This window comes from Pelmatolapia mariae, linkage group LG18, assembly GCF_036321145.2.
Source record: "Pelmatolapia mariae isolate MD_Pm_ZW linkage group LG18, Pm_UMD_F_2, whole genome shotgun sequence".
Taxonomy (NCBI): Eukaryota; Metazoa; Chordata; class Actinopteri; order Cichliformes; family Cichlidae; genus Pelmatolapia; species Pelmatolapia mariae.
The window spans coordinates 7,180,284-7,204,174 of record NC_086243.1 but is presented as its reverse complement, the minus strand read 5'-3'; the positions used below and the strand labels follow the sequence as shown (position 1 = coordinate 7,204,174).

General features: G+C 42.9%; 2 protein-coding genes across 2 annotated transcripts; both read left to right on the top strand.

The window, feature by feature from the left end:
* Window positions 1-360: 360 nt before the first annotated feature.
* Window positions 361-1,149, top strand: psmb11a (proteasome 20S subunit beta 11a). The gene has a single exon (XM_063462407.1). The coding sequence runs from the start codon at window positions 361-363 to the stop codon at window positions 1,147-1,149; it is 789 nt and encodes a 262-aa protein (XP_063318477.1).
* Window positions 1,150-1,909: 760 nt separating this feature from the next.
* psmb5 (proteasome 20S subunit beta 5) lies at window positions 1,910-9,583 on the top strand. The gene is made up of 3 exons (XM_063462331.1): window positions 1,910-2,168; window positions 4,670-4,976; window positions 8,901-9,583. The coding sequence occupies exons 1-3, from the start codon at window positions 1,914-1,916 to the stop codon at window positions 9,182-9,184; spliced, it is 846 nt and encodes a 281-aa protein (XP_063318401.1). The 5' UTR covers window positions 1,910-1,913; the 3' UTR covers window positions 9,185-9,583.
* The last annotated feature ends 14,308 nt before the right edge of the window (window positions 9,584-23,891 follow it).

Genomic DNA, 23,891 nt, shown 5'->3' with positions numbered 1-23,891 from the left:
ATTGTGTTTGATCAGCTTTTCAGTGGATAGACTGTGTTTGAGAACAACTTTTATTTACTTTTCAACAGAAAAGATGTTCTGATTTTGTGATCAAGTATCTGTGTCTACACCATCATGGCTTTGGAAGATGTTTGCAGCTTCAAAGAAAGGCCGATGCAACATAAATGGTTTTCTTTTTCATCTCTGGGGGACGTAGCAATTCCATTTCCTACGAGTGACTATTACAACCTAAGATGCTCAAGACTGGAAACATCTGAAAGCAACTGTGGAGTTCCACTGCATTTTTTTATACCACCTCTTCCACATTCCTCCTCTTTCATCAACAGACCGCTGTCATCCTTCTGCCCACCCAAAAATTCAATGACAGTCCAGAGGCCTTTCCATTTGGCTCATGGAACAACAACCCTGGGTTTCATCTTCCAAGGTGGGGTAATAGCAGCAGCAGACACACGTGCCAGTGCCGGGGGGCTTGTTGCCTGTCCGGCTGTTCATAAGATCACCCCTATTCACTCTCATCTAGTGGTCACATCCTCTGGTAGTGGTGCAGATTGCATGCTGTGGGAGCGAATTCTGATTAGAGAGATCAGACTGTACCAGTTACGGCATGGACATCGCCTTTCAATACGTGCCACAGCTAAGCTCCTTTCATCTATGCTCCATCCTTTTAAAGGTACTGAAATGTGTGTTGCCCTTACACTGTGTGGTTGGGATAAGCAAGAGGGTGCCACTGACTGTGCAACAAGTTTGGAAGACTCACCCTGGATGACTGATGATAGCTCCTTGGCTGTTTTTAGTAACCAAAACATTACTGCAACAACTTCTCCTAACAGCGGTCCAAAGCTTATATATGTGTGCAGTGACGGAGCCCGACTGCAGGGAGATGTCTTCTCTGTGGGCTCAGGCTCACCTTATGCTTATGGAGTCTTGGACAGAGAGCTGAGGTGGAGCCTGAGTAAAGGAGAAGCCATCTCATTGGCAAGAGAAGCAGTGTTCAGGGCCACTCACAGGGATGCCTACTCGGGGAACAATGTGGACCTTTTCCACATCACAGCACAAGGATGGAGCCAGAGAAAGAGAGAGGACTTGAAAGAAGAATATTACAGAGATAAAGAAAAGAAGGGAAAGAAAAAGAATGACAAACTCAAATAATACTCAATAATCAAAAGCATTTATGTGTGGGAGGAAATTATGATGTTATATTTATCATTGAAAAGTAAATTTAATAAAAATAATCACACACATTCACACTCTGATAGATGGATCGGAGAGTAACTTGGGGTTAGTATCTTGCCCAAGGATACTTGACATGCAGACTGGAGGAGCCTGGGAACGAACCACCAACCTTCTGATCAGTGGGTGACCTGCTCTACCTCCTAAGCTACTAATGGGCAAGCACGGTGGCACGGTGGTTAGCACTGTTGCCGCACAGCAAGAAGGTCCTGAGTTCGATTCCACCATCTTCCTGGGGTCTTCCGGGGTCTTAGGTAGTTTGCATGTGCTCCCCGTGTTTGCGTGGGTTCCCTCCAGGTACTCTGGCTTCCTCCCACTGTCCAAAGACATGCAGTTTGTGGGGATAGGTTAATTGATTAATTGGTAGGTGTGAATGTGGGAGTGAATGTGAGCGCGAATGGTTGTCTGTGTGTTAGCCCTGCGACAGACTGGGGACCTGTCCAGGGTGTACCCCGCCTCTTGCCCTATGACAGCTGGGATAGGCTCCAGCGCCCCCCGCGACCCTGAAAAGGATAAGCGGAAGTGAATGGATGGATGATAATAATAATAGTAATAATAATATCTGTGTAATAAAAGGTATTTCCTTTACCTCACACTTTTTTTTTAACCAATACTCCGCCACAGACACAGGGGGCGCTGTTTGATTTTGTTACCATGACAGAATAAAAAAACTACCGCGGCGGATGTTGCTTGTTCATCATACATTTTCAAAGATGGCTCTTGCTAGTGTGTTGAGCGGTGATTCTGCGGATTTTTCGTTTGATAGTAGCCAGTCCTTTGCTTTTGGTGGTGGACCCGGACCGAGAGGTCTGGGGTTAGAAGGCACGCCCGGGGACAGCCTCAGTTTTTCCGTTAAAAACCCGCTGTGTGTCGGAGACGATGATGGCGTCGAAAGGAAAATAGAGTTTCTGCATGGAACCACCACCTTAGCATTCAAAGTAAGTTAACGGTCCAGTTATTGTAGCTATATGGTATAAGAAAACCAGTAGCACCAGTTGCATAGCTGTCGAAACTAGACGTTTGCTAAATTTTGACTTTACATTATCATACGCTAAGGTTTCCGGTACAAATTGTCTCTGATGTTAGCATGCTAGCGTGGCTACAAATCGCTTTCTCATGACAGATGTGCATGGTACATGGGATAGGTGATGTGCACTTAAGTAAACGTAAAACAAGTAATCTCTCTAATATGTTTATTATGTATAGTCTTAAGAGAAATCGTGAATTACGTAGGCTTACGTTGACGTTCCTCAGTCAATTTAAAAGCAAAATGTGGGTGTTTTAATAACATAGTCACGTGAATTTATATAATAGGAAATCTGGCGTGTTCTTCCGTAAAAAGTGCAGAAGGTACACACTGTTTGATGGTTACAACTTAAAAGAGCTACCTAAACGTGTGTTATTTCCAAAGTGATTTGTGCTGAGTATGTAAATGTATTGCATCCATAGGAGAGCCTAACCGATACAGGATATTTTGGCTGATAGTATACATTTTTAAGGGTTTTAAAAGAAACTCGTGCCTTTTATATACTTGAAATATTTTCAGTTATATACTGAAAAGGTAAAATGGATGAAAATAGTGATCTAACTGATCAAACTAATCGCCTACCACCGCTTCAACTTGAACCCCAACTTTTAGACACGGTGTAGCGTGTTGTAAACAACAGAAGCAGCCCCAGGTGTTGGGGAAAGTACACGGAGAGACCATTTCTCACTTATCTCAAGTATCGTTTTATATATTTTGCTCCGAGGAACGTGCACATATCGACAAATATAGTAAAATAAAAATGTAGTTGACCTGTCTAAAAATTTTTTAATTGATACTGGCCAACTATGTATTAATTAAAACAATTTACTATCAAAAGAATATTACACCATTGCTACCTTTTTGTTAACACAATTTGCAACAAATTTCTGTCAATATTAATAAAATACATATATATACATAAATGCATACATGAATGAAATTTGCAAGTCCATATAGCTTTACATCACATCATGTTAGAAGTTAAAATGTGATGATCTTTCACTATTATGTCATTACTATGTTCAGTGACGTTGCAGTAGGAAGGAGAAAAGCACAAAGGTCCTTTAATAAGATTCCTGTTAATTGTATTCAGATGTATGCACGTATAATGTGTTGAATGAAATAAAGTCACACTTTCTGTGAGTCTTCTTTTTAACTGTGAGTTCTCCATACCTGCTTTTCTAAATGTTATTGTTAAAACAAACATGAAGTTTTGTTGGAAGAAGACGTTAAAGTGTATTTGATTAGTCGTGACTGTGATGCGCACAGTAAAAACAAACTTGGGTGCACACGAAAAGAAGCCAAGAAATCTCTAGAAAGGGGAAATGTTCTTTTTGATGTTGTAGGAACATAGATCAAAGTAGAAAATCTAAAAGGGGGAAAAAAATAAATCTTGATTTCTAGAAAGTTTAAGGATTGCTGCTGGGTTTTTTTGTGCTGTAAAGATTTAAGCAGTGTCCCCCAGGATACATTTATTTGTAATTAACAATCCTTCGTTAAAGCACCAAGATTCCTTTGACAGGCTTATAAACTGGCATATACAATTGGCGATGCATAAATACATTCTGCCTCTGTGCCGTAGAAACCCCCTGATTGAAAACATTTAAAACAGCATGAAAGAGCCTTGCTGTTGATTTGTCATCACAATTGAAAGCAGCCATTGTAGTCTTCTCCCTCAGTTTGTCAAACGCTGTAGAGCAGTGTAAATACAGAACCATATCCCTGCTGCTGGCTTTTGTCTCTTCAGGGGATTTGTTGATACAAGTAAAAGATAAAAATAACGCCATCCTTATCCCTTAATCCCTTAATGAAAACATCCCCCACAGACATCTCCCTCTGACTGGCCAAATCTGTTGTCTACTATACTTGCTTCTGTGACTGTCAGTTCACTGATAGAGGATTTTGGAAGGAAGAGCAAAAGTCTTTCCTCTTATCCAGCAGCTTTCTGCTAGAGCCGAACCATATATTTCACCTCTCTGACAGCTGTAGAGCAGCAGCTCTTTTTTTGCCTCATTTAGGCAGAACTGCTGCAAGCGATCTTTTACTTAAATTTAGAGCAAGTGACTCTATTCTGTTAAAAGCAGTGGATGTAGGGGAGAGCATTAAAATGTATTATGCACTGGTAAGTAGTGTAGCTGTTTAAGAGAGAGGGGCACTGATTGCAAAGTTCTGGGCCACTGCTAATGTTTAAAATTAAACAATTTGGCAGCGAGCCAGTGCCAGTTGATTTTAACTGTTTGACCCAACAGATCGATCGATCACTGACATCGGTAAATGCCATCTTTGTGTCTTTTCTTAATCAATGTACTGATATCAGTCTATATATCTAGTACTTTAAACATATGGTTTTGGGAGGAACTTGTGGAAATGTGGGGTACCCGACCCTTTCTTGACTGCTGTTTCCCCTCTCAGTTCCAGCATGGAGTTATCGTTGCAGTGGACTCTCGAGCCACAGCGGGCTCCTACATCGCGTCACAGACGGTCAAGAAGGTGATTGAGATCAACCCTTACCTACTGGGTACTATGGCTGGAGGAGCTGCAGACTGTAGCTTCTGGGAGCGCCTGCTGGCCCGCCAGTGTCGCATCTACGAGCTTCGCAACAAGGAGCGCATCTCAGTGGCAGCCGCCTCCAAGCTGCTTGCTAACATGGTGTACCAGTACAAAGGCATGGGACTTAGTATGGGAACCATGGTCTGTGGCTGGGACAAGAGAGGACCAGGTAACATCAACAGTTATATCTGACATGGACATGTCATTTTGTCTGGTTATAAACTGATCTAGATAGAATTTGTACTACTTTAAACTGTACCAGTATCAAGATATGCAGTGCTTCCTTGAACTGATTGTAGGACAATTTGTATAGTGTCAAATCAAAACAACATTCGCCTTGAGGCACTTTCTAGTGTAAGGTAAAGACCTTACAGTAATACAGAAAACCTATATTAGTACAGTAATAAACATATTTTAGCTAACATTCACACACATTCTATCTACAACGAATATATCAGAAGCAGCTTGGGATTCAGTGTCTTGCCCACAGATGCTTTGGCATGGAGACTGGAGCAGTCAGTGATTGAATTACCAACCTTCCAAGTAGTAGATGACCTGTTCTACTTCCTGAGCTCCATTATCTCCCCTAATGGGGAGATAAAACTGGCAATCTGGAATCAAGTTGACCTCATGAAAAACTATGCAGTCTGTGAAAATTGTTCTTGAAAATGGTAAATTTGGAGAAAGAGCAGCGGAATGACATCCAGCAAAGTACAGCTGGCCTGGAAACCAAATGTGGACTTAGTGACTGAGTCCAACACTTGTCTGCCTGCTGCTGGTTCTCCTAAGAGTGGCCTTCCAGCTTGGAGTAGATCTCTGAAGCAGAACAAGGAGCACAAGTTGAAGTGTGTATGAATACAGGAAAAGAGGCTTTCTGGAGATGGAGCTGAATGTGTAGCCAAATTAGCCTCCTGTCAAAACAGGAGAGTCCAGGTGGTTAGCAGCTAAACTTTAAAAATATAAAAGAGGGGATTGTGAACTGGTGAATTTATGCTGATTTTGTCTTACTCAAAAAAAAAGTCCCCAATATTCTTGTATGGAATATAAATGTTTATAATCTATCTTTGTGGCCGTTTGTGATTCAGCTTTTGAGTAATGCACTTAAATCTACTCAACACACATCAGCTTTTCTCTCTTGACATATGCTAATGGGTCTGTTTTTATGTGAAAGATTATTTTGGCAGCTTAATCATGCATCGGTTTTGTTTCTCAGTGTTGTCAAAGATCCTTAGTCCCAGGCAAATTTCAAAGAGGCTTCATTATTCATTCATTCTTCATTATTTTTTTAAACATGAGTTTGGACATGAGTGGTTAGCTGTTTATTATTTAAATGAAATATACTACAGCTGGGCTGTGCGGATAATTATCATTTAAGAAAAAAAACAAACATATTCATTTCTCCAGGTTAGCCACTAGGTGGCACTGCAGCCTTTCTTTTGCTCTGTCTGTTTTAGTACCTTAAGCTGTGGCTTTTGAATACCACACAGTGTGAGGCTGTACATCAAGGAAGGTGTGCTTAAAGAGGCCGCCACGGTGACACAGTAATGGGAAATCGATGAGGCTGGGACTGCAGGCCAGTGAGAGCAGGGTGGCATGATGGACGTTGGGTCTCAGCCCTGGACAACTGGGTCGTATGCGTAATGGCCATACACGTGCTGAGATCGATGGTGGCTTTGTCTGGAAAGCCAAGAGGTCTCTGTGAACAATGACAGCCCGGTGGTATGCCAACAAACGCAAATGACACGTGTTAAATCCCGGGAAATCAATTGGGGAAATAATGATCCCTGTATAAGTTCAATAGGTATGCGGGCTTTGCCATGGTTCCCACAATGCCAATGATTGAACGGAGAGGTAAATGTCATGTAAATTAAATCAATCACGATTAGGTGGGAAGCTCATTAACCAGCTACAATCATGTCAGGCACTTATTCCCCTGATGAAGTGTCTTAAGCTCCATGCAGACTAAATCGAATAAAAGCGACATTGAGGAGCTTGACAAATATGGCTCAATGTAATAACATTACATGTTATGACACTCATAATCAGGGCACGGTTAATGCTTGATAGCTGGATAGCGGCTTTGGCTTTGACAGAGGAAAAAGTGATTGTACCCTGCGTGGCACCCCCCAGTGCTCTCTCTAAAGACATCAAGGCTTCGTAATGAGCTGACATGTGATCCACTGAAATGTAGCGTCATGGCGACAAAGCCGAGCAATGTTTGATACGAGTCCTCATCAAAGAAGACCCATGTGGCTGTCGGTTTCGAGCAGGTCCCAAGGGAATGATGTAATCGCTTTTTCTCCTCTGTACAACTGCTGCTCTCTTTTTACTCCTGAGCCAGTCATGAATTCTAGGGGGGGAAGGACAGATGACAGACACTGACCTATTTGAGGCTACCCACCCATGCATCCTCACTTACACTGAAATACTGTCATTCCATCCAGCTGCACTGGCTGCTGTTTAAAAAAAAAAAAAAAAAAAGGCTCTTCGAGCACCTGTCAGCTGATTGATGGAGTAGAAGGAGCCCCTCCTGGCTGCAAAGCTCCACCATCCAAACGACACTTCCGCTCTAATGTGTGCCTTGCGAATTTTAACCTCCCTCTTCCATCCCCCCCCGCCCTTGGTTTTCTGAGCACTCCTCATCGGCTGCATGTGTTTCAGACTGTTAAGTGATAAGTGATTGCATTGGGCGCTACAAAGATCCCAGGTGTGAGGTTTTTTTTTTTTTTTTTTTTAATGGATGTGGGAAGTGTCTTTTGGGTGCCGCTCTGCTGCTATACTTGGACCTCCTAAAGAGTCCTCATCCACCTCCGTCAACTGTGCTACTCAACACAAGAGGCTGCCTTTACAACTCTCTCTGCCTGCCCATTATGTTTTTAACGAGTCCCTCACAGTTTTCAAGAGGAACAGGCAGGTCTTGGAATGGCAAATTACCCCCGTGCATAGGCAGGCACTGGATGATTATCATGGCAAGCTAACGACAGGCTGAGGAAGCTGCAATTTGCCAGTTGAAAGCAATGGTAAGCTCCCCATTTCCCCCCCTCCCCTCCCAAAACGCAAGTGGCTCTCTATCCCTAATAGACTGTCACTAGTTTAGCTGCGAATCTCTGCAAGCGAGGGTGTGCAGTCTGAGGGCATTTTGAAGTGTTTTTTAATGTGGGAGATGAGAGATAGCGGTGGATATTAGGTAATTTTCCATGCATGTGTTCCTGCGTTTGTCTGTGCATCATTTTCACAGGTTTGAATTTGTGAAAGCAGTATGAAAAAACATGCCTTTTCGCAGGCTGTCTTTTTACCATCTGCAGGCTGACTGTGGGCGAGCTCACAGGCTGGTGCTAGTCACCCGTTCCACGTCACTCCGGGATGAGGCCTAGCGAGTGTGTCATAGCGCGGAACAAAATGTCTCGCATGTGTCCACGAAGCGTGGTGTGGAGCAAACTGTCCCTCACAGGTCCATCAGAGCATTGTGAGTGTGCGGTGCACATAAGATTACATGTTTGGGGTGGAGGCAGAGCTTGTGCCTCCATGTGATGCTCAAGTGTGTAAAGGTTAAAGAAATGTGTGTGTATGTGTGGAAGAAGTGCGCTGTACTTGTTTGACGTCTACAGGATGTGAGCGCGCTGTTGTTCTATACCCTCCCTGGCGAGGTGCGAGATGCTGTTACCTGCGCAGGTCGATAGTTAATTTTTGGCCTGTTTGCGGGGATCAATAAGATCCAGAGCAGGGCCCCTGGGGGGACGGCGATGTGGCCCCCGCCTTGTCAGCAGGTTCCGCGGCCGGCTTCGTTTTACTTGAAGAGGGTGCAGCTGTTCATATCTGCCAGCCTTACTTCACTTGGAGAGGTTGCAGCTGTTCATATTCTCTCTCTCTCTGGAGGACATGACGTGCGTGAGCGTTTCCAAGATCGCGCGTGTGTGTGTGTGTGTGTGTGTTTGTTTGTGGGAGCACTGCGGTGTTAGATGTACACCATCTCAGTTTTCCTGACAAAGCTCAACATCTAGAGAAATACAACTCCCTTTACACGGTTTCTCTTTGCCTTCCTGTCCTATTGACCCGCCTGTTGTCCTTTCTGTTCGTTTTTTTTGCTTTTCAGGATTGTACTACGTCGACTCAGAGGGGAACCGGGTGTGTGGCGACTTGTTTGCGGTGGGGTCAGGCTCCATGTATGCCTACGGTGTGATGGACAGCGGCGTGAGACACGACCTAACGGTGGAGGAGGCCTGCGAGCTTGGCCGTCGCGCCATCTACCAGGCCACGTACCGCGACGCCTACAGCGGAGGGCAGGTCAACCTGTACCACGTCCACAGCGAGGGCTGGACCAGGATCTCCCAGGACGACGTGCTCATGTTGCACCACCAGTACAAAGATCAGGCGTAGTTATAGAAAACAACATAACGTAGGGCCGGGTGAGGGTTGGGAGAGATGAGGGAAGGGGTAGGAACTTATTCTAGTATCCAATGTTTAGCTGTTCTGAAATGCCAGAAAGGGTTGACACATAATAAAAAGGACTCATCTGCAGATTGACTGCGACTCACATTTCTTCTGTGACTTGTTGCTAGCTTCAAGCCTTTATACTGTACATTTTTAACAATGCCAGTGAGCTCCACTCGCCCTCCACACAGTATGATTTGAGGGGTTGCAGAGACAGGCCCGATGACTCAAACATGCTTTAATACAGTGTGGGAGTAGTGTGGTGCTTGCCCTACATACATTTCATTTGGATCGTACTCTTAGAAACCGCATCTCCTTCTTCAATAAAACCTGTGATGTTCTCTCTTTTTTTCCAAGAGTCTTGCTTTTGTTATTTCGTGGGAGGGCCAATTCCATCTTTGGGTCACAAGATAGTGAATTGTATTTCTTAGAATTTCCTATTTATGCAAATGTTTAGCGGGATCGCTTCCTTTTCCTTTTGATGTAGTCGTTTTGCCGCTTGTTGTGTTTACATTTCAGTCATCTGTTTCCCTCCACAGCTGTGGGGATTTTGGAGGTACATCCAAAATCTGTGTAGTCTCCTCTATACGTTGTGTGTTTATTAGTGGGGAGTAGTGCTGTCTAAATAGCACTATTTAATTGTGTACCACCAGCCTCAGTAATTGTGCCTCCTGAGTTGTAACAGTATGTTTTCTTCCCCTCATTGATAATGTTCCCTTCCTCCGCTCACGTTGCACAAATGCGCCTTTTAATTGGAAGGGGAAATTTATTCTTTAATTCCTCCCTGACACCCTTAGCTTCTCAGCGTGCAGTGTTGTGTGCCACCCTGCCATGGTGTTTTACAATGTAACGACCTGCGCTAGCAGTGTGTCCCCCTCCAGCGGTTTTTATGGCCCGGAATAAACACTAATAAAGGCGATGGGGTAGACAGCCGGAGCCGGCGCACTTTCAAACCGTGGTTAAAAACTAGTTTCACAGGTGACTAGTTAGCAGATGGAATAGAAATGGGATTTCGATAAATGGAAATGAGTGAGTCTCGTCTGCGATGCTGCTCCTGTTAAATGAAGTGATGGGGAATTGCAGCGTCAATAGAAGCAGATACTGAAAGAGTGACGACGCACGCGTCTGTGGAGAGGTGCTAAAATGGAGCAGATGTGTTAAACTTTGTATTCAAATTTTGAGGAAACCGTAACCCCACATGTCCTCCCTGGCTGGCTTCAGGACTTGGAGGATGGATTTTTTTTTTCTCAGAAATTGGTTGAATATGACTCAGAATGGTGGATAAAGACTAGGTCCTCCAGTGCCATTAAGTATCTAGTGCACTGCATTGTCATCTAAGTAGGAAGGCTTTTCTTGATAAAAATAGCCAGCTTTTAGAGGCTGTGGTTTTTGTCCATAATTGCTTGTTGAGATATCATTCAAACAAAAGCACAGTGGAATGTGTGTGTATGTGTGTATACATGGAAACATTGACCAATTGTACTTGAACCTAGCATCCAAACAGAATATTACTGAAGTACCCTAATCAGCCAGATGTAGTTAAAAAAAATATTTACCAGTATTAAATCTTTCTCTGGTGACATCATCATTAAGTTGTTTTTTTTTCTTTACTAAAACAGCAAACGAGAAAGAATACTCTGTTAAAAAACACTTTGCCATGGTGGATGAAGTATGCTGTTTTGAGATTTGCCTACAGCTACCTAGTTTTACTATAGCAGTCTTGTCAAGCGGGGATAACAGGAACAGTTTGGAGGAGTATGTGGAGAAAAAAAAATAAATTGAAAAACCATAGATGTAACCTTAGGGTGTAATCAAAGAATGACACCCAAGTTTCCAACAATGGTTACAGATCGTGACCGTGAATTTGAAAAGAATAATTGCACCGCCCGGACCACTGATCGCAATCTCTGTCATACCTTTGTGTAAAAGGAGGGGAAATTGTAAGACATTCGCATTATGATATAAATATAAAGGAAAAAAAGATGTAGGGATATTGGCACCCTTTTGTTCTTTGGGGTTACAGATTTGTGATAAAAGCTGTCGGTGTTTTAAATAAAATTCTTTTACATTCACCAAAATTGGAATAATCCGATAAGCATGTCAGCTTGGCTCGGAATGAATTCATGGTTGCTGCAGGAAGCATCCTTGGATGATCTCGCTCTTTATCCAGTGCCACACAGTGAATATTAGCAGTGAAAAAACAACAGTGGATTGCTCTCTGGGTTAATTATAATCACTTTAATGATTTCAAGGACCACCGTGAGTTGAGAACTGAAATTTGTCCAATAACTGCTTTAGGAGAAAATATCTACAAAATCAGATTAGCTCTTTTAAAAAGGCTTATCAACATTCTTAACTTATCTCATGAACTCAGTAAGTAGTATGCCTGGTAATAATTAGCATCTTAGATTGCTGACTTTGGTTTTTATAGTGTCACTGTGCCTGAGTTTCATCTTTTAGTCAAATAAGTGCAAGTATCTGCGCATTATGATGTTCACAGACGACACCGTGATCTGTAGACTAGTGAGAGTATGGAACATGTGGAGGAGTGGCGGAGGTATGCACTGAAGAAAGGAGGGATGAAAGTCAGTAGAAACAAGGCAGAATACATGTGTGTGAATGAGAGCGAGACAGGTGGAGAGGTGATGTTGCAAAGAGTGGAGGTAGTGAGATTAGATGAGTTTAAAGAACTGGGGTCAACAATCCTAAGCCATGGACAGTGCACAAGAGAGGTGAAGATGAGAATCCAGGCAGGGTGGAGGTGGAGGCTGGTTTACAAGGTGCTAGTGAGACCTCCTGTGATGCATGGTTTGGAGACTTTGGCATTGACAAAAGGACAGGAGGCTGAACTGGATGTGGCAGAGCTGAAGATGTTATGATTTTTGCTGCGAGGGACCGGGACAAGATTAGAAATGAGTTTGTCAGAGGGTTTGGGTACAAAGTCAGAGAAGGAAGGCTGAGATGGTTTGGACGTGTGTAGAGGAGGGAGAGAGGATATACTGGAAAGAATGTTGAATATGGATGAGGCACGGGTACAGGAGGAAGACCACAGAGAAGATCCATGGATGTGAAGGAGCACATGCAGAGGGTCGGTGTGACAGATGTGGCCAGATGTGCAAATAATGAGCTCAGGGTATATAAAAGTAATCTGTTGTCTTTAGGGCAGTCTGAATTGGTTTCCATGTTTGTTTTGTCTACTTGTGTCTCAAGCTGATGTCAGCTAGGTACACATTTCTTTATATGGTCATGTCAGACACAGGCAACGCCACAGCCTCAAAGGATCACGGAAATAAAATGGCTTCTTTCAGACAGATGATAAACCAAGGTGCTGCAGAGAAGGCGAATATAAAATAAATATATTGTATGTATTTGAATTAGAATTGAAGAAAAAAACTGTAAATCAAGCAAAGATACTCTAGTGAAATCCAAAAATTCAAATATGGTTCTTTTAAAGCAGGGTTGTCGAAGTCATTTTACATGACGGGCCACATACAGCCTACTTTAATCTCAGTGGGCCAGACCAGTGAAACTCTTCTTTCTGTCAGTGTAAAGAAGTTGAATTATACATTTAATTCTCAAGATATCTTAATATAGGATAAAGAAGTACGATTTCAACAGTGTGTCTCAGTTTCTTCTACACGATAAAGAAATACTGCTCAGTATTTCAGTAAATGAAAGAAATCTTTCACCATGACTCTTAAACTGTAAGATTACAAAGAGAGTATATCCATGTGTACAATTGATAGTGTGGAGTGAATACACAGTGCATTCAAATGGGACTAGATTGCTTTGCCAGGCCAATTCTGGCCCCCAGGCCTTTTGTTTGGCACCTAAACTTTAAAGCGTGGATGCTGTATTTCAGATTACCTCCTAAGTGACATGACAAAGTATAAAACAGTTGTAACTATCACAACTTTATGAACTGCCGTCGCTCATTACCCTTCAAAATGCATGAATCTATTACTCACACAGGACTTTGTGGATCATATTTCACTGTCTCACTGGTACCTTAAACAAAACGTTCCCGTTCATGCAGACACTTGGATTTTCTTTTTGGTCTAATCCTCACTTACAGAGAAGCTAGTGTGGCCACGCAGACTAATGTGCGTATACGTGACTGCAACATAATGAATGCTCTAAAAAGAGACTGTCCGAAAGTGTGTGGAATATATGCTGGTGGTCACTTTATTAGGAACGCCTTGCTTGTATGGGCTGGATTCCCGTTTCCTTTCAGAGCTGTCGTAATTCTTCATGGCACAGATTGAACAAGATGCTGGAAGCATTCCTCAGAGACTTTGGTCCATATTGAAGTGATAGCATCACACAGTTGCTGCAGATTTGTCAGCTGCACATGCATAATGCCAATCTCACCACATCCCAAAGATGCTCCGTTGGATTGAGATCTGGTGATTGTGAAGGCCACTTGAGTACAGTGAACTCACTGTCATGTTCAAGAAACCAGTTTAAGGTGATTTGAGCTTCGTGTACATCTTCTGCTGTACCATCATCATAGGATGGACATAGTGGCATTTAAATGATGCTCAGTAAGTCCTAAGGACCCCAAAATGTGCCAAGAAAATGGACCCCACACTAATACATCACCACCAGCCTGAATCATCGATAAGTTTAGATCCGTGCTTTCATGCTGTTTCACCAAATTCTGACCCTACCATCTGAATGTTCAAAAATGAGACTCATAGGATCAGGCGTTTTGCCAATCTTGTATTGTCAAATTTTAGCGAGTCTGTATGAATTGCAGTCTCAGTTTCTCATTCTTAGCTGCTCCTCTGCATACCTTGGGTGCAGTGAGTGGATATTTGAAATATTGTTGACTTCACCTTGAAGCAGTCTGGCCGTTCTTCATTCTCCTCTGACCTCTGGCATCAACAAGGTATTTTCTCCCAGAGAATCGCTGCTCACTAGATATTTTCACGTTTTTAGACCATTCTCTGTAAACTCCAGAGATAGCTGTGCAGGAAAATCAGCAGTTTTTAAATTACTCAGACTAGCCTGCCTAGCGCCAACAGCCATGCAATGTTGAAATTCTGACGCTTGATTTGAACTTCAGCGGACCGTCTCGATCACGTCTACGTGCCTGAATACGCTGCGTTTCTGTAAGGTGATTGGCCGATTAGACATTTACATAAATGAGCAGTTGAACAAGTGTACCTAACAAATTGGCGGGTTATCTATAGATATATTACTGACCACATATGACCTAGGTCACTGGAAACATGCCGAATCCTTTTTGTGTGTGCCATTTTGTTTACAGCTTTAGGTCCATAAACGTGGTTAGCGGGGAGCATGTTTCTATCTGCCCTTTGCCCTGTCTTGTCGTGTATGGAGGAAACACCTCTAGTCTCTTGTGGTTTTTTACTATGTTTGTACTGATCCACCCTGTCTGTGTGTGACCTTGGCACTGGACCAGCAGAAGGCAGGCAGCATGCGGTGCCACTGTAGACAGTCATCTCTGTCTGGCACAAAGATTGCGGGTTGTCAACAGGTATTTTCAGAATAGCTGCTATTATCTGTACCAGCTTTCAGAATATTTTCACAAAGCTTTACGCTCAGGAAAAGACGGTGACACTCTGGGAAGGCATGACAAAATTAAGAAAATAGATTTTTTTTTCTTTTTTTTTTGCCTAAATTAGACTGAATGCTATGAAAAAGACCAGCTGGCGATATTGAAGGATGCCAGGACTATGATTTTCACACTGTCAGAAAATAACCCCTGTGCCCACATTATGCCATCTGTCAGGTGGCCATATATGATTTCACTTCCAGACACCAGATCGCATCTGAACGCAGTCCTGAGGGGAGAGCTCCACCACAGACACCTCCTGTACGAGACGTTATTTCCTATGATTTGACGCTCGGACTTAGTAATTGGATCTTCAAAAGGAAAAACACCCGCTGTAAGAGTGCACGCCTTTAGTGATTGAGTATCTCGCAGCCATTGTTTATTCCTGTTGATGCTTCACCCTGATGGAAAAAACAAATGAGAAGTCTATTTGGCTTGGGTAATGACTCCCGGCTGGCTTCCTCTTGTCCACCCCGAAGGCTCTCCGGGTGTCATATAATCAGTACACCCAAGTCCTTAAATGCATGCCAATTCTGACAAACAACAAAGCTGGCATGAAGATAATTGTGTTTGTGGGCTCTGCGCATCCCTTTCCCTCGCTGGCGCAAGAGGCAGCCGCTGCCTCGCCTCGTTTGAGAGGTGCTGTTTTTCATCCCTTGCGATGACAGCCACACTCTTGTCATTCCCGCCGCATGCTTGCCATGGCCGCCTCGCTCTCCTCGAGACGGTTCTTTTTTTTTCTCCTTCTTCTTCTTCTTTGCCCCCCAACCCTCCAACCCCTCTTCTTATTGTTTTTTTTTCTCTAGCAATGTTTTTGGCAATTTCTTTTCTTCTTCTTCTTCTTTTTTTCTTGACTCGATTAATTCAGTGACATGAATGAAAGCAGCCCGGCAAAGTAAACAGTGGAGCCCTTGAGTTCTGTCCAATCTGAGTCAGTACTTGTTCGCTTCCCAGCAGGCACTTAGGAGCTTCTGCCAACACCGCTATTGCCGCTCTTGATGATGATGACGACGAGGGTGATGGTGAGGATGAGGAGGATTATAGCCCCCTACCATTAGTGCAGACTGTGCCTCGAGAGGCCCGAAGCGGTCGGCTGTTTATCCCTTGTCATGACACCTGACTGTATAAATGGGACCTGTCTGTTTGTTTTATCGTCAACAGCACCAGGCCTCGCCTTCCAGGCAAAGAGAGACAGGGTCAGGGAGACTACAGCTAAAGACTTGGCATTAAGAGCAATGGTGGCTGCCACGGTCACTCCACTTACTCCCATGTGGCTTCTGGCTTTTTTCTCTCTCTCTCTCTCTTTTTTTTATTATTGCACTACGTCCTTTAATACGTGGTGACTATACGTCCCTCAGGGCAAGAGAAGTGAATTGCGGATTCTGCTGTTTCACTGTATCAGTGGGTTTTTTTTTCTTAGCTTCTTGCTATTTCAGTGGTGCTTCAGTTCTTACATTTGTTAAGGTGACGCACCATTACTGCTGCTGTGTTTTCCTATTGACTGACCTTGTAAAGTGGTTGAAATGCTATAATTTGCTCCTATAATCTTTACTTGCTGAGAGTTTGAATTGTGGCTCTCCCATGTATAAATCATTAACAAGTACAGTGTCCAAATCCATCCATCCATCCATCCATCTTTTTTCTACCACTGATCCAATTGAGGATTGCGTCTGATTCACACTCACATTCATACCTACGGGCAAGTTAGAATCCCCAACCAGCCTAACCTCACTAACTGCATGTCTTTGGAGCAGAGTACCTGCAGAGAAGCGATGCAGACATAGGCGAAGCATGCAAACTCCCCACAGAAAGATGGTAGAGACAACATTGCGGCACCATGCCGCTTATAGTAAGTTGTATGAAATGCAGCTTTGGGTTGCACTTTCTTTTTTCACTCTGGATGTTTCTGCTTTACAATTCTGATAGAGCACAAAACTACAGTGTGTGTGTGTGTGTGTGTGTTTTATGGGTTTGAAGTGTCACTCAGAGCTGCAGGCTTTTTGACAGAATAGCCAGCCCCAGCGGAAGACCCATCTCAAGAGGAACGACTTTGCCAGGCTTGAAGCCCCTGCCTTCCCTTCTTATTCCCTTCTCATTCTTCTCCACCTCTTCATCCATCCATCCATCCTCTTTTTTCTGTTCTACATTTTGACTTAATCCTCCCCGCAGTGCCTTCAGCCTGTCGCCACTTCCCCTCCGGCCTGATCCCGCTCTGATTGATGCCACCTTGCTCCCTACTAGAAACCAATGGGGAAATGGAAGCATTAATTACCCACCCCAGAGCTCGTTACCCTGGCTCAGCCCTTTCAGCTTCCTGGCTCTTCACCGACTTTGCAATTGTAATTCAGCTGGGGGCCCAGGACGTGAGGGTAATAACAGAGGGTACCCGTCCAAACGGACGATCGCCCACTGATAAATGATCTGCTGGGCCGGACGTGACGGAACTGATGCGAAGGGCCCCGGGAGTGACTCTGAAAGTGATTGACACACAGCTCTGGCACGGGGATTTTTGTGTGAGAGAAATAATTTATGGCTTTCTCTTCCGGAGCTGAGACGAATGCCAGAAATGAGTAATGACCTCTTGGAAGTTCAGCTTCTCTGATCGCAAACAATAGCCCAGGTTGTCAGTGTGGTGGAAATGACAGAATTGATGGCGTTATGAGAATGAGAAGCTAATGGACTAAATCATGGAAATGGCAGTTTAATTAAATATCAGGGCCCAACTATGAACAACATATTACCATTAGAGACGTCCTCGCCGATAAATATTTCCAGTAGATGTGGTAAAATGAAAATGAAGGTAAATTGCCCTTTCTTTGGCTAACTGCTTCTGTTTTCTTAATCCTTTCTTCTTGTTACCCTTTTGTGTGACTGCTTGAGTACCTAACTGTTGAAGCACCCAGCAGTTGGCCTCCTTTGTGCTACTCAGCGTCTGATGTTTTCATGTAAGCGCCGTGGCGAAAACACACACACACACACACACACACACACACACACACACACACACACACACACACACACACACACACACACACACACACACACACACACACACACACACAATAATGTTTATTTGCTTAGCTACCGTCTCTCCTCAAGCATCCCCAGCTCTTTGCCATAGCCCTAAATCCATTTACAGCCTATGCCTCTATCAGCAACTTTTCCCCTTATCCTCCCATGCTATATTCTGTCTGCCTCCCTCTCCCTTTTCTCCCTTTTTTCCACCCCACTGCTTTCACCATTAACCCTCTCCTCCTTCTTTCTACTTTCCCCATGTGCCCTCCTTCTCTCTCCTTCTCCCCCCTCTCCTCCCCTTGCCCTTCTTTTTCCCCTTTCTTTCTTTCTTTCTTTCTTTCTTTCTTTCTTTCTTTCTTTCTTTCTTTCTTTCTTTCTTTCTTTCTTTTTTTTTTTCTCTGTTAAAGACCGATCTAGTCTCATTACACTGATGGCCCTGATGATTCACTTGAATGGTGCACTCTCTCCCCGGTGCCTCTCCAATGGTTCCTCTGCAGCCTCCGCATGCAGCGGCACTCAGCAGTCACAGCAGTCTCTTGCTCTTTCTCCCCGGCCACAATGACAGCGTGGCACCTGCTACTCAGCCGCATGACCTCTTGATATTATCATATAGGTCACAGAGACATTTGCACACTGAAGTATTTCTTATTTAACAAGTACTCTCCCACGTGTAAATGTTGTGGATGGAAGAAGAAGATAGAGCAAACACCCGGAGATGATGGGAGGAACAGGGAGGGGGTGGGGTGGCGGGAATCAGATGTGTGAAAGAGTGTGTGCAGCTAGACAAAGTGTATTTTTAGCCTGCTTGTGTCTTTTACACCGAACCAGAGTTCAGGTGTGACACTTCCCTTTGATCTTGGGACTAGCCAATGGCTGCGAGCGCCGCACGCAGACTTAACCACAACCACCTTCCATTATTCATCTCTAATGGAGCATTTTTCACACATTGGGAATTACCTGCAGTGTAGAATCTGGTTTGCCTTCAGTCTCACTCTCACTGGCACCACTGCATTTTGCTGAGAGGAAAATGGTGCAAGCTAAGGCTTTGTCCCATTTCTTGCTTGCGCCTTCACTCTTGAGGTTTCCCTACCTGGCTGCACAGTCATGTGAATGTAATGTTACTCCATGAATGGTCGTAGTTGTAGCTTGACCGTAAAATTGCCAAGATTGTTTAGCATAGTTTCACAGCTCAGATCACAATATTCTCATGTCAAGCTGCACTGTATTGCCAAACATATTCCTATGAACTATATGAACTTGAGTGACATCCCATTCTTAATCCATAGGGTTTAATATGATGTCAGAAAGGAGAATGTGGGAATTTTTGACCATTCTAGAAGTGCATTTGTGAGGTCAGACACGCTAATGTTGGACAAGAAGGCCTGGCTCCACTCGATTTCTGCAGGCCAGTCAAGTCCTTCCACACCAAACTCACTCATGCATGACTTTATGGACCTTCCTTTGTACACAGGATGGGGCCATCCCCAAACTGTTCCCACAAAGTTGGAAACACAAAATTGTCCGAAATGTCTTGGTATGCTGAAGCATTAAGAGTCCCTTTCACACCAACTCTGCCTTCAGTAACATCACCTTTAACATCACGTTCATCAAACTTGACACTCTTCCCCATGAAACTGCAAAAGGTTTCACGCAAACACAACAAACTTCCCAGTTTCTGTAAACTTGTGTAATACAAACTGGTTCAATTAACATGGAGAATATTTGTAGGATTATAATTGGTTTTAAAAGCCCAAACAAAAGAACATGCTTCTTTATCAGAACAAATGCAACAGATTTCAGAGGGGAGCAAATGTTTTCATAAACTGATCAGGAAAACATTTGCACCATTATTATTTTGTAAATGACTCAACTTAATTACTTTCTGGCCATGTTTTCCTGTGCATGCCCTCTGTAGATGTAACTCCAGAGAGATGTACATTTTCCAACATTCTCAGCAACGGCCGCTTCCAATCCGTGGACCTCCATGGAGAGTTTGATTTCAATCCAAACTATTAAAGAATTAAGAAGTAAAACAACAACCAAATCTGTTGCACTGACAACAACGTAGCTTTCTCTTTTAGGACGGGCTGTGGCCGAGGATCACACATCCATCATTTTTACACTTTGCTGTAATATTGCGTTTTGAGGCGGTGCAGCTAAAACCTCATACCTCACCTGAGCAACCGACTCAACCTTTTCGGGGAAGGTCTTGGTTATTTCAACAAGCTCTTTACCGAGTCAGATTTTACACACTTCACAAGCCCAAAAGAGACTGGGTGCTAAACTGGCCTATCTGAAGTCCAGACCTCTCACCCTCTGAGAACATTTGGAGCATTACAAAACAAAACACATAACAAAAATCCTGCAAGAGAAGTCCTGAGAAGTTACGCTGAGTTCAGGTACTGTATCAAACAAGAATGGCAGAGGTTTGTTATTTTGCTTTTGAAACACCAGCACTGGGCCTCCTCGGTTCCCAAATGTTTGCAGAGTGTGGGTGAAAAGAAGAGTTGATGCAACACAGTTGTAAGCATTGCACCTGCCCCAGTGTTTTAGAACTGTGCTGCTGGCATTCAAAATTAGCATATATTTAAAAAAAATAAGTAAATACAATTTTTTCAGTTATACTAATAAATATAGGGTTTAGCTGATTTATAAATGACATTTCATATTTTTTCTTTTTAGGAAACAGAGTTGTGTGTGTGATCGTTTTTTCCTCAGTGAGACTCAGTAAGTGAACTACCTAGAGCAGGGGTGTCGAACTCCAGGCCTCGAGGGCCGGTGTCCTGCAGGTTTTAGTTAACACCCTGGGTCAACACACTTGAATCAACTGATTAGTTCATTACCAGGCTTCTGGAGAACTTCAAGACATGTTGAGGAGGTCATTTAGCCATTTAAATCAGCTGTGTTGGATCAAGGACACATCTAAAACCTGCAGGACACCAGCCCTCGAGGCCTGGAGTTTGACACCTGTGACCTAGAGAGTCAACTATTTATCAGGGTCATGTTCCCTCTAGTACACCTGATCTGACGACCAACTGAGTAAAACCACACAATGGACTGCAAAAAACCCCCAGCGAGCATTGCTTGGACATGACCTCTCTCCTATACTTGAAGCAGGCCTTTTCAGCGTGACATGAAGAGTGCATTGGCACAGCATAAAAAAAAAATTATTCCTCACGAAATCTTGTTAGAACAGGGGAAGTTTTTCTATCCTAATGAATTCAAGATTCTTATTGCTCTATCCCACAGATATCGCAGAGAATGAGGAAACTACGCTACTGGGTCAAAGTTGGGCGGATGAACAAAGGTTGAGAGAACAGACTGTCCCATAAGAAATAAAGCAGCCATCTGAATGGTAGCTCTGCTGGACAGAAAAATGTCCGTGCAGTGAAGCTTTAGATAAGACACTATTTCACGTACTACACTCTCACAGTGACAGCCTGTGCACATTGCTTATTAAAAGCCCCATTTCATAGTGTGCTTTAATTCTTCAAATGATGGCTTTATTACATAATCAGCCGCTCCCTTGTCTCTCCTGTGGCAACATTACTTGTACTTCTTTCTCATTATAGATTACAAAATGTGCAACATGGCACGTGAGGAGGCCAGCTCCACGCTGCTGTTTAAAGAACAGGTGCATATAAATAAGGGACAACATGTAAGCTGGGTTTAGGTGAGAGACGCTAATCATAAAAATGCAATCAGGCCTAGATTGATTAATTTAATTATCTGCAGCTGTTTTCTACAAAAATAACAGCTCTGTGAAAATGGGACTTTGAGAAATCAATGTAAGCACTGTTCAGCCTTCACTCGCTGCATAATTTAGCCCGTTTTCTTTTGCTTTATATGCCACTACTATCTGACTAAACATTGTCTGTGCTGTTGACAACTTAAATGTTTATACTCCAAACCAAGGTGACTTTAAAAGAGACTTGCAAGGAGATAACACACAGAGATATGTTCGATAGCGGGAGAGGCCAACAATACGCCGTAGAGAGCCAAGACTGTGGATTTTCATTCCAAAGCATCGCTTCAGCGGGTGACAGTGCTGATGAGTTCTTCCCTTCTACCTGACAGACTGCTAATTAGTGGATGTCTGGATGGAAAGCAGGCAGTCGGCTATCCCTGTTCTACACTATCCTGCTTTTACAGTTATAATGGAAAACCAACAGACACATCATTCTATCTGTAGCTTCACTACTGACAGTTAGCTAAAGGAGAAAGCAACTTTAACAGTTTGTTTAGCGTGAATCTCTCAGAGCTCTCTGCATGATCTCTGACTTGTTTTCTGTTTCTTCGCCAGCTGTGAGCAGATTCTTTTGTGTCCCTCTGCAGCACGCTGAAAAGAAAAATCAACCAAATTTAATTTATGCAAACAGATAACTGTCGTTATACATAATTTATTCTTTCAGTGCAAAAGCAGTGCAAACTCAGTGCTTTGTTAGAACAGAATTGGGACAAAACACATGGCACATACGTATTTACACAAAAATCTGATGAATGTTAAGAAATAGTTTTACCCTCAGTGTGATTCATTGTTGTGCAAAAATGTTCAATGCCTAAGATATGTCAGTTTGATTCTCTAGCATGACAAATGTTCCTAAAGTTGGACAGCAAGACTAGGTGCTTGCTTTATGAACCTGTGGCACCTGAATTAGAAGGTTAAAAGGTGAGGCCCAATGCTGTTGTTCATATAGAGAAATAGACTTTACTATGTTATCCCCAAAATGTAGAAATTTTGTCACAGCTGCAAACAACAACTATGAATACAAAAAAAGTTAAATAAAGTGATTCAACAGTATGGAAGCTTAGTTTTGCCAGTGGCAAAAAAAGAGAAAGGAAATAAGAAAGAAAAATATTTTTTGGCATTATGTCAATTTCAGCTATCTGAAAATTTCAAATTTCTTAAGTAAGTTGAAATTTTGAGATACATAACTCTGGATATTAAGTCAAAGTTTCTATATCTTTAAAATCTATGAAGAGAAAACTCAATAAACTGGAAAAGAAGAAGTACCTCAAAAAGTATACATGCTTGAAGGGCAGTTTGAAGGGCAGCAACCTGTCTCCAAACAGTTGGGGATGGACTGGGCCAGACTGTAGTCACTCTCACACAGATTGCCATTGTTTCCAAATAACTGCTGTCTAATTTATAAATGTAGACAGATTGCAAACAAGTTGCAATCAATCAGTCAGTTTGCACCCATGATCACCACTCATCTGCAATGTGTCGCTAGGACACTAGACTCAACTGGTTGCCAACTCATTGTATTCTGGTTACATTGCTATGTTTTCTATATTGCATGGTTTCTGAGGACTTATATCATTTTGCAGCTGTAACTGCGGCCTTGCAGCAACAATTTTTGAGTTTCTTTTTCAATGCACAAGTGCACAAGTGAATGCACAAATGAATTTCTATTTAATGTGAATTACTGCGTATATAATCATCATATTATCACCAACAAAATGTGCATATAGTTGCCAACTGAACCCAATTCGTCGCAAATTGATAGCAGACTATTGGCGTGCACCGAAGTTGCTTTGAAGATGGCAACTGAGTATGAGTTATTGCAGACCTAGTCCCCATCTTATTACCCCAAGGTAATAAAGGCATTCTTTTTAATTGGCAGCAGGGTCAGCTTCTCTGGTTGCAAACAAATTTCTTGCTATATAGAAGTCTATGGAAAACTAATGGCTCTTGGTCATTTATTGGATCATTTATGGGATCAGTTGCTAGTTTCAGGAATTATTGTACACAACATTAAGCTTGTTTTGTGACTTACTGCCATTACTACGGTACTACGGTCCTCACTGGGTTCAAAACACCAAGATGACAATGGCAAAACTCTCTGATTCTGATTCTCACTAACCAGTGGGTGATGTGATGGCTGCCACCTCCATCTTTTATATACAGCTTATGGTATTACATGACTGCATGAGGATAGCGAACGATATTGGCTGATCCTGAGAGATGCAGCACAGGTAAAAGTAATAACATAATTAATATCTCTGTCCTATTTAGACACACCAGTGTACCACGAGAGAGCCAACACGCACAAC

What these genes read in the sequence shown, in the direction of transcription:
- psmb5 (XM_063462331.1), top strand. Translation starts at nt 1,914, where the DNA reads ATGTTGCTTGTTCATCATACATTTTCAAAGATGGCTCTTGCTAGTGTG. An exon ending in CCACCACCTTAGCATTCAAA is followed by an intron (nt 2,169 to 4,669) that starts GTAAGTTAACGG and finishes TTCCCCTCTCAG; the next exon opens with TTCCAGCATGGAGTTATCGT. An exon ending in CTGGGACAAGAGAGGACCAG is followed by an intron (nt 4,977 to 8,900) that starts GTAACATCAACA and finishes TTTGCTTTTCAG; the next exon opens with GATTGTACTACGTCGACTCA.
- psmb11a (XM_063462407.1), top strand. Translation starts at nt 361, where the DNA reads ATGACAGTCCAGAGGCCTTTCCATTTGGCTCATGGAACAACAACCCTG.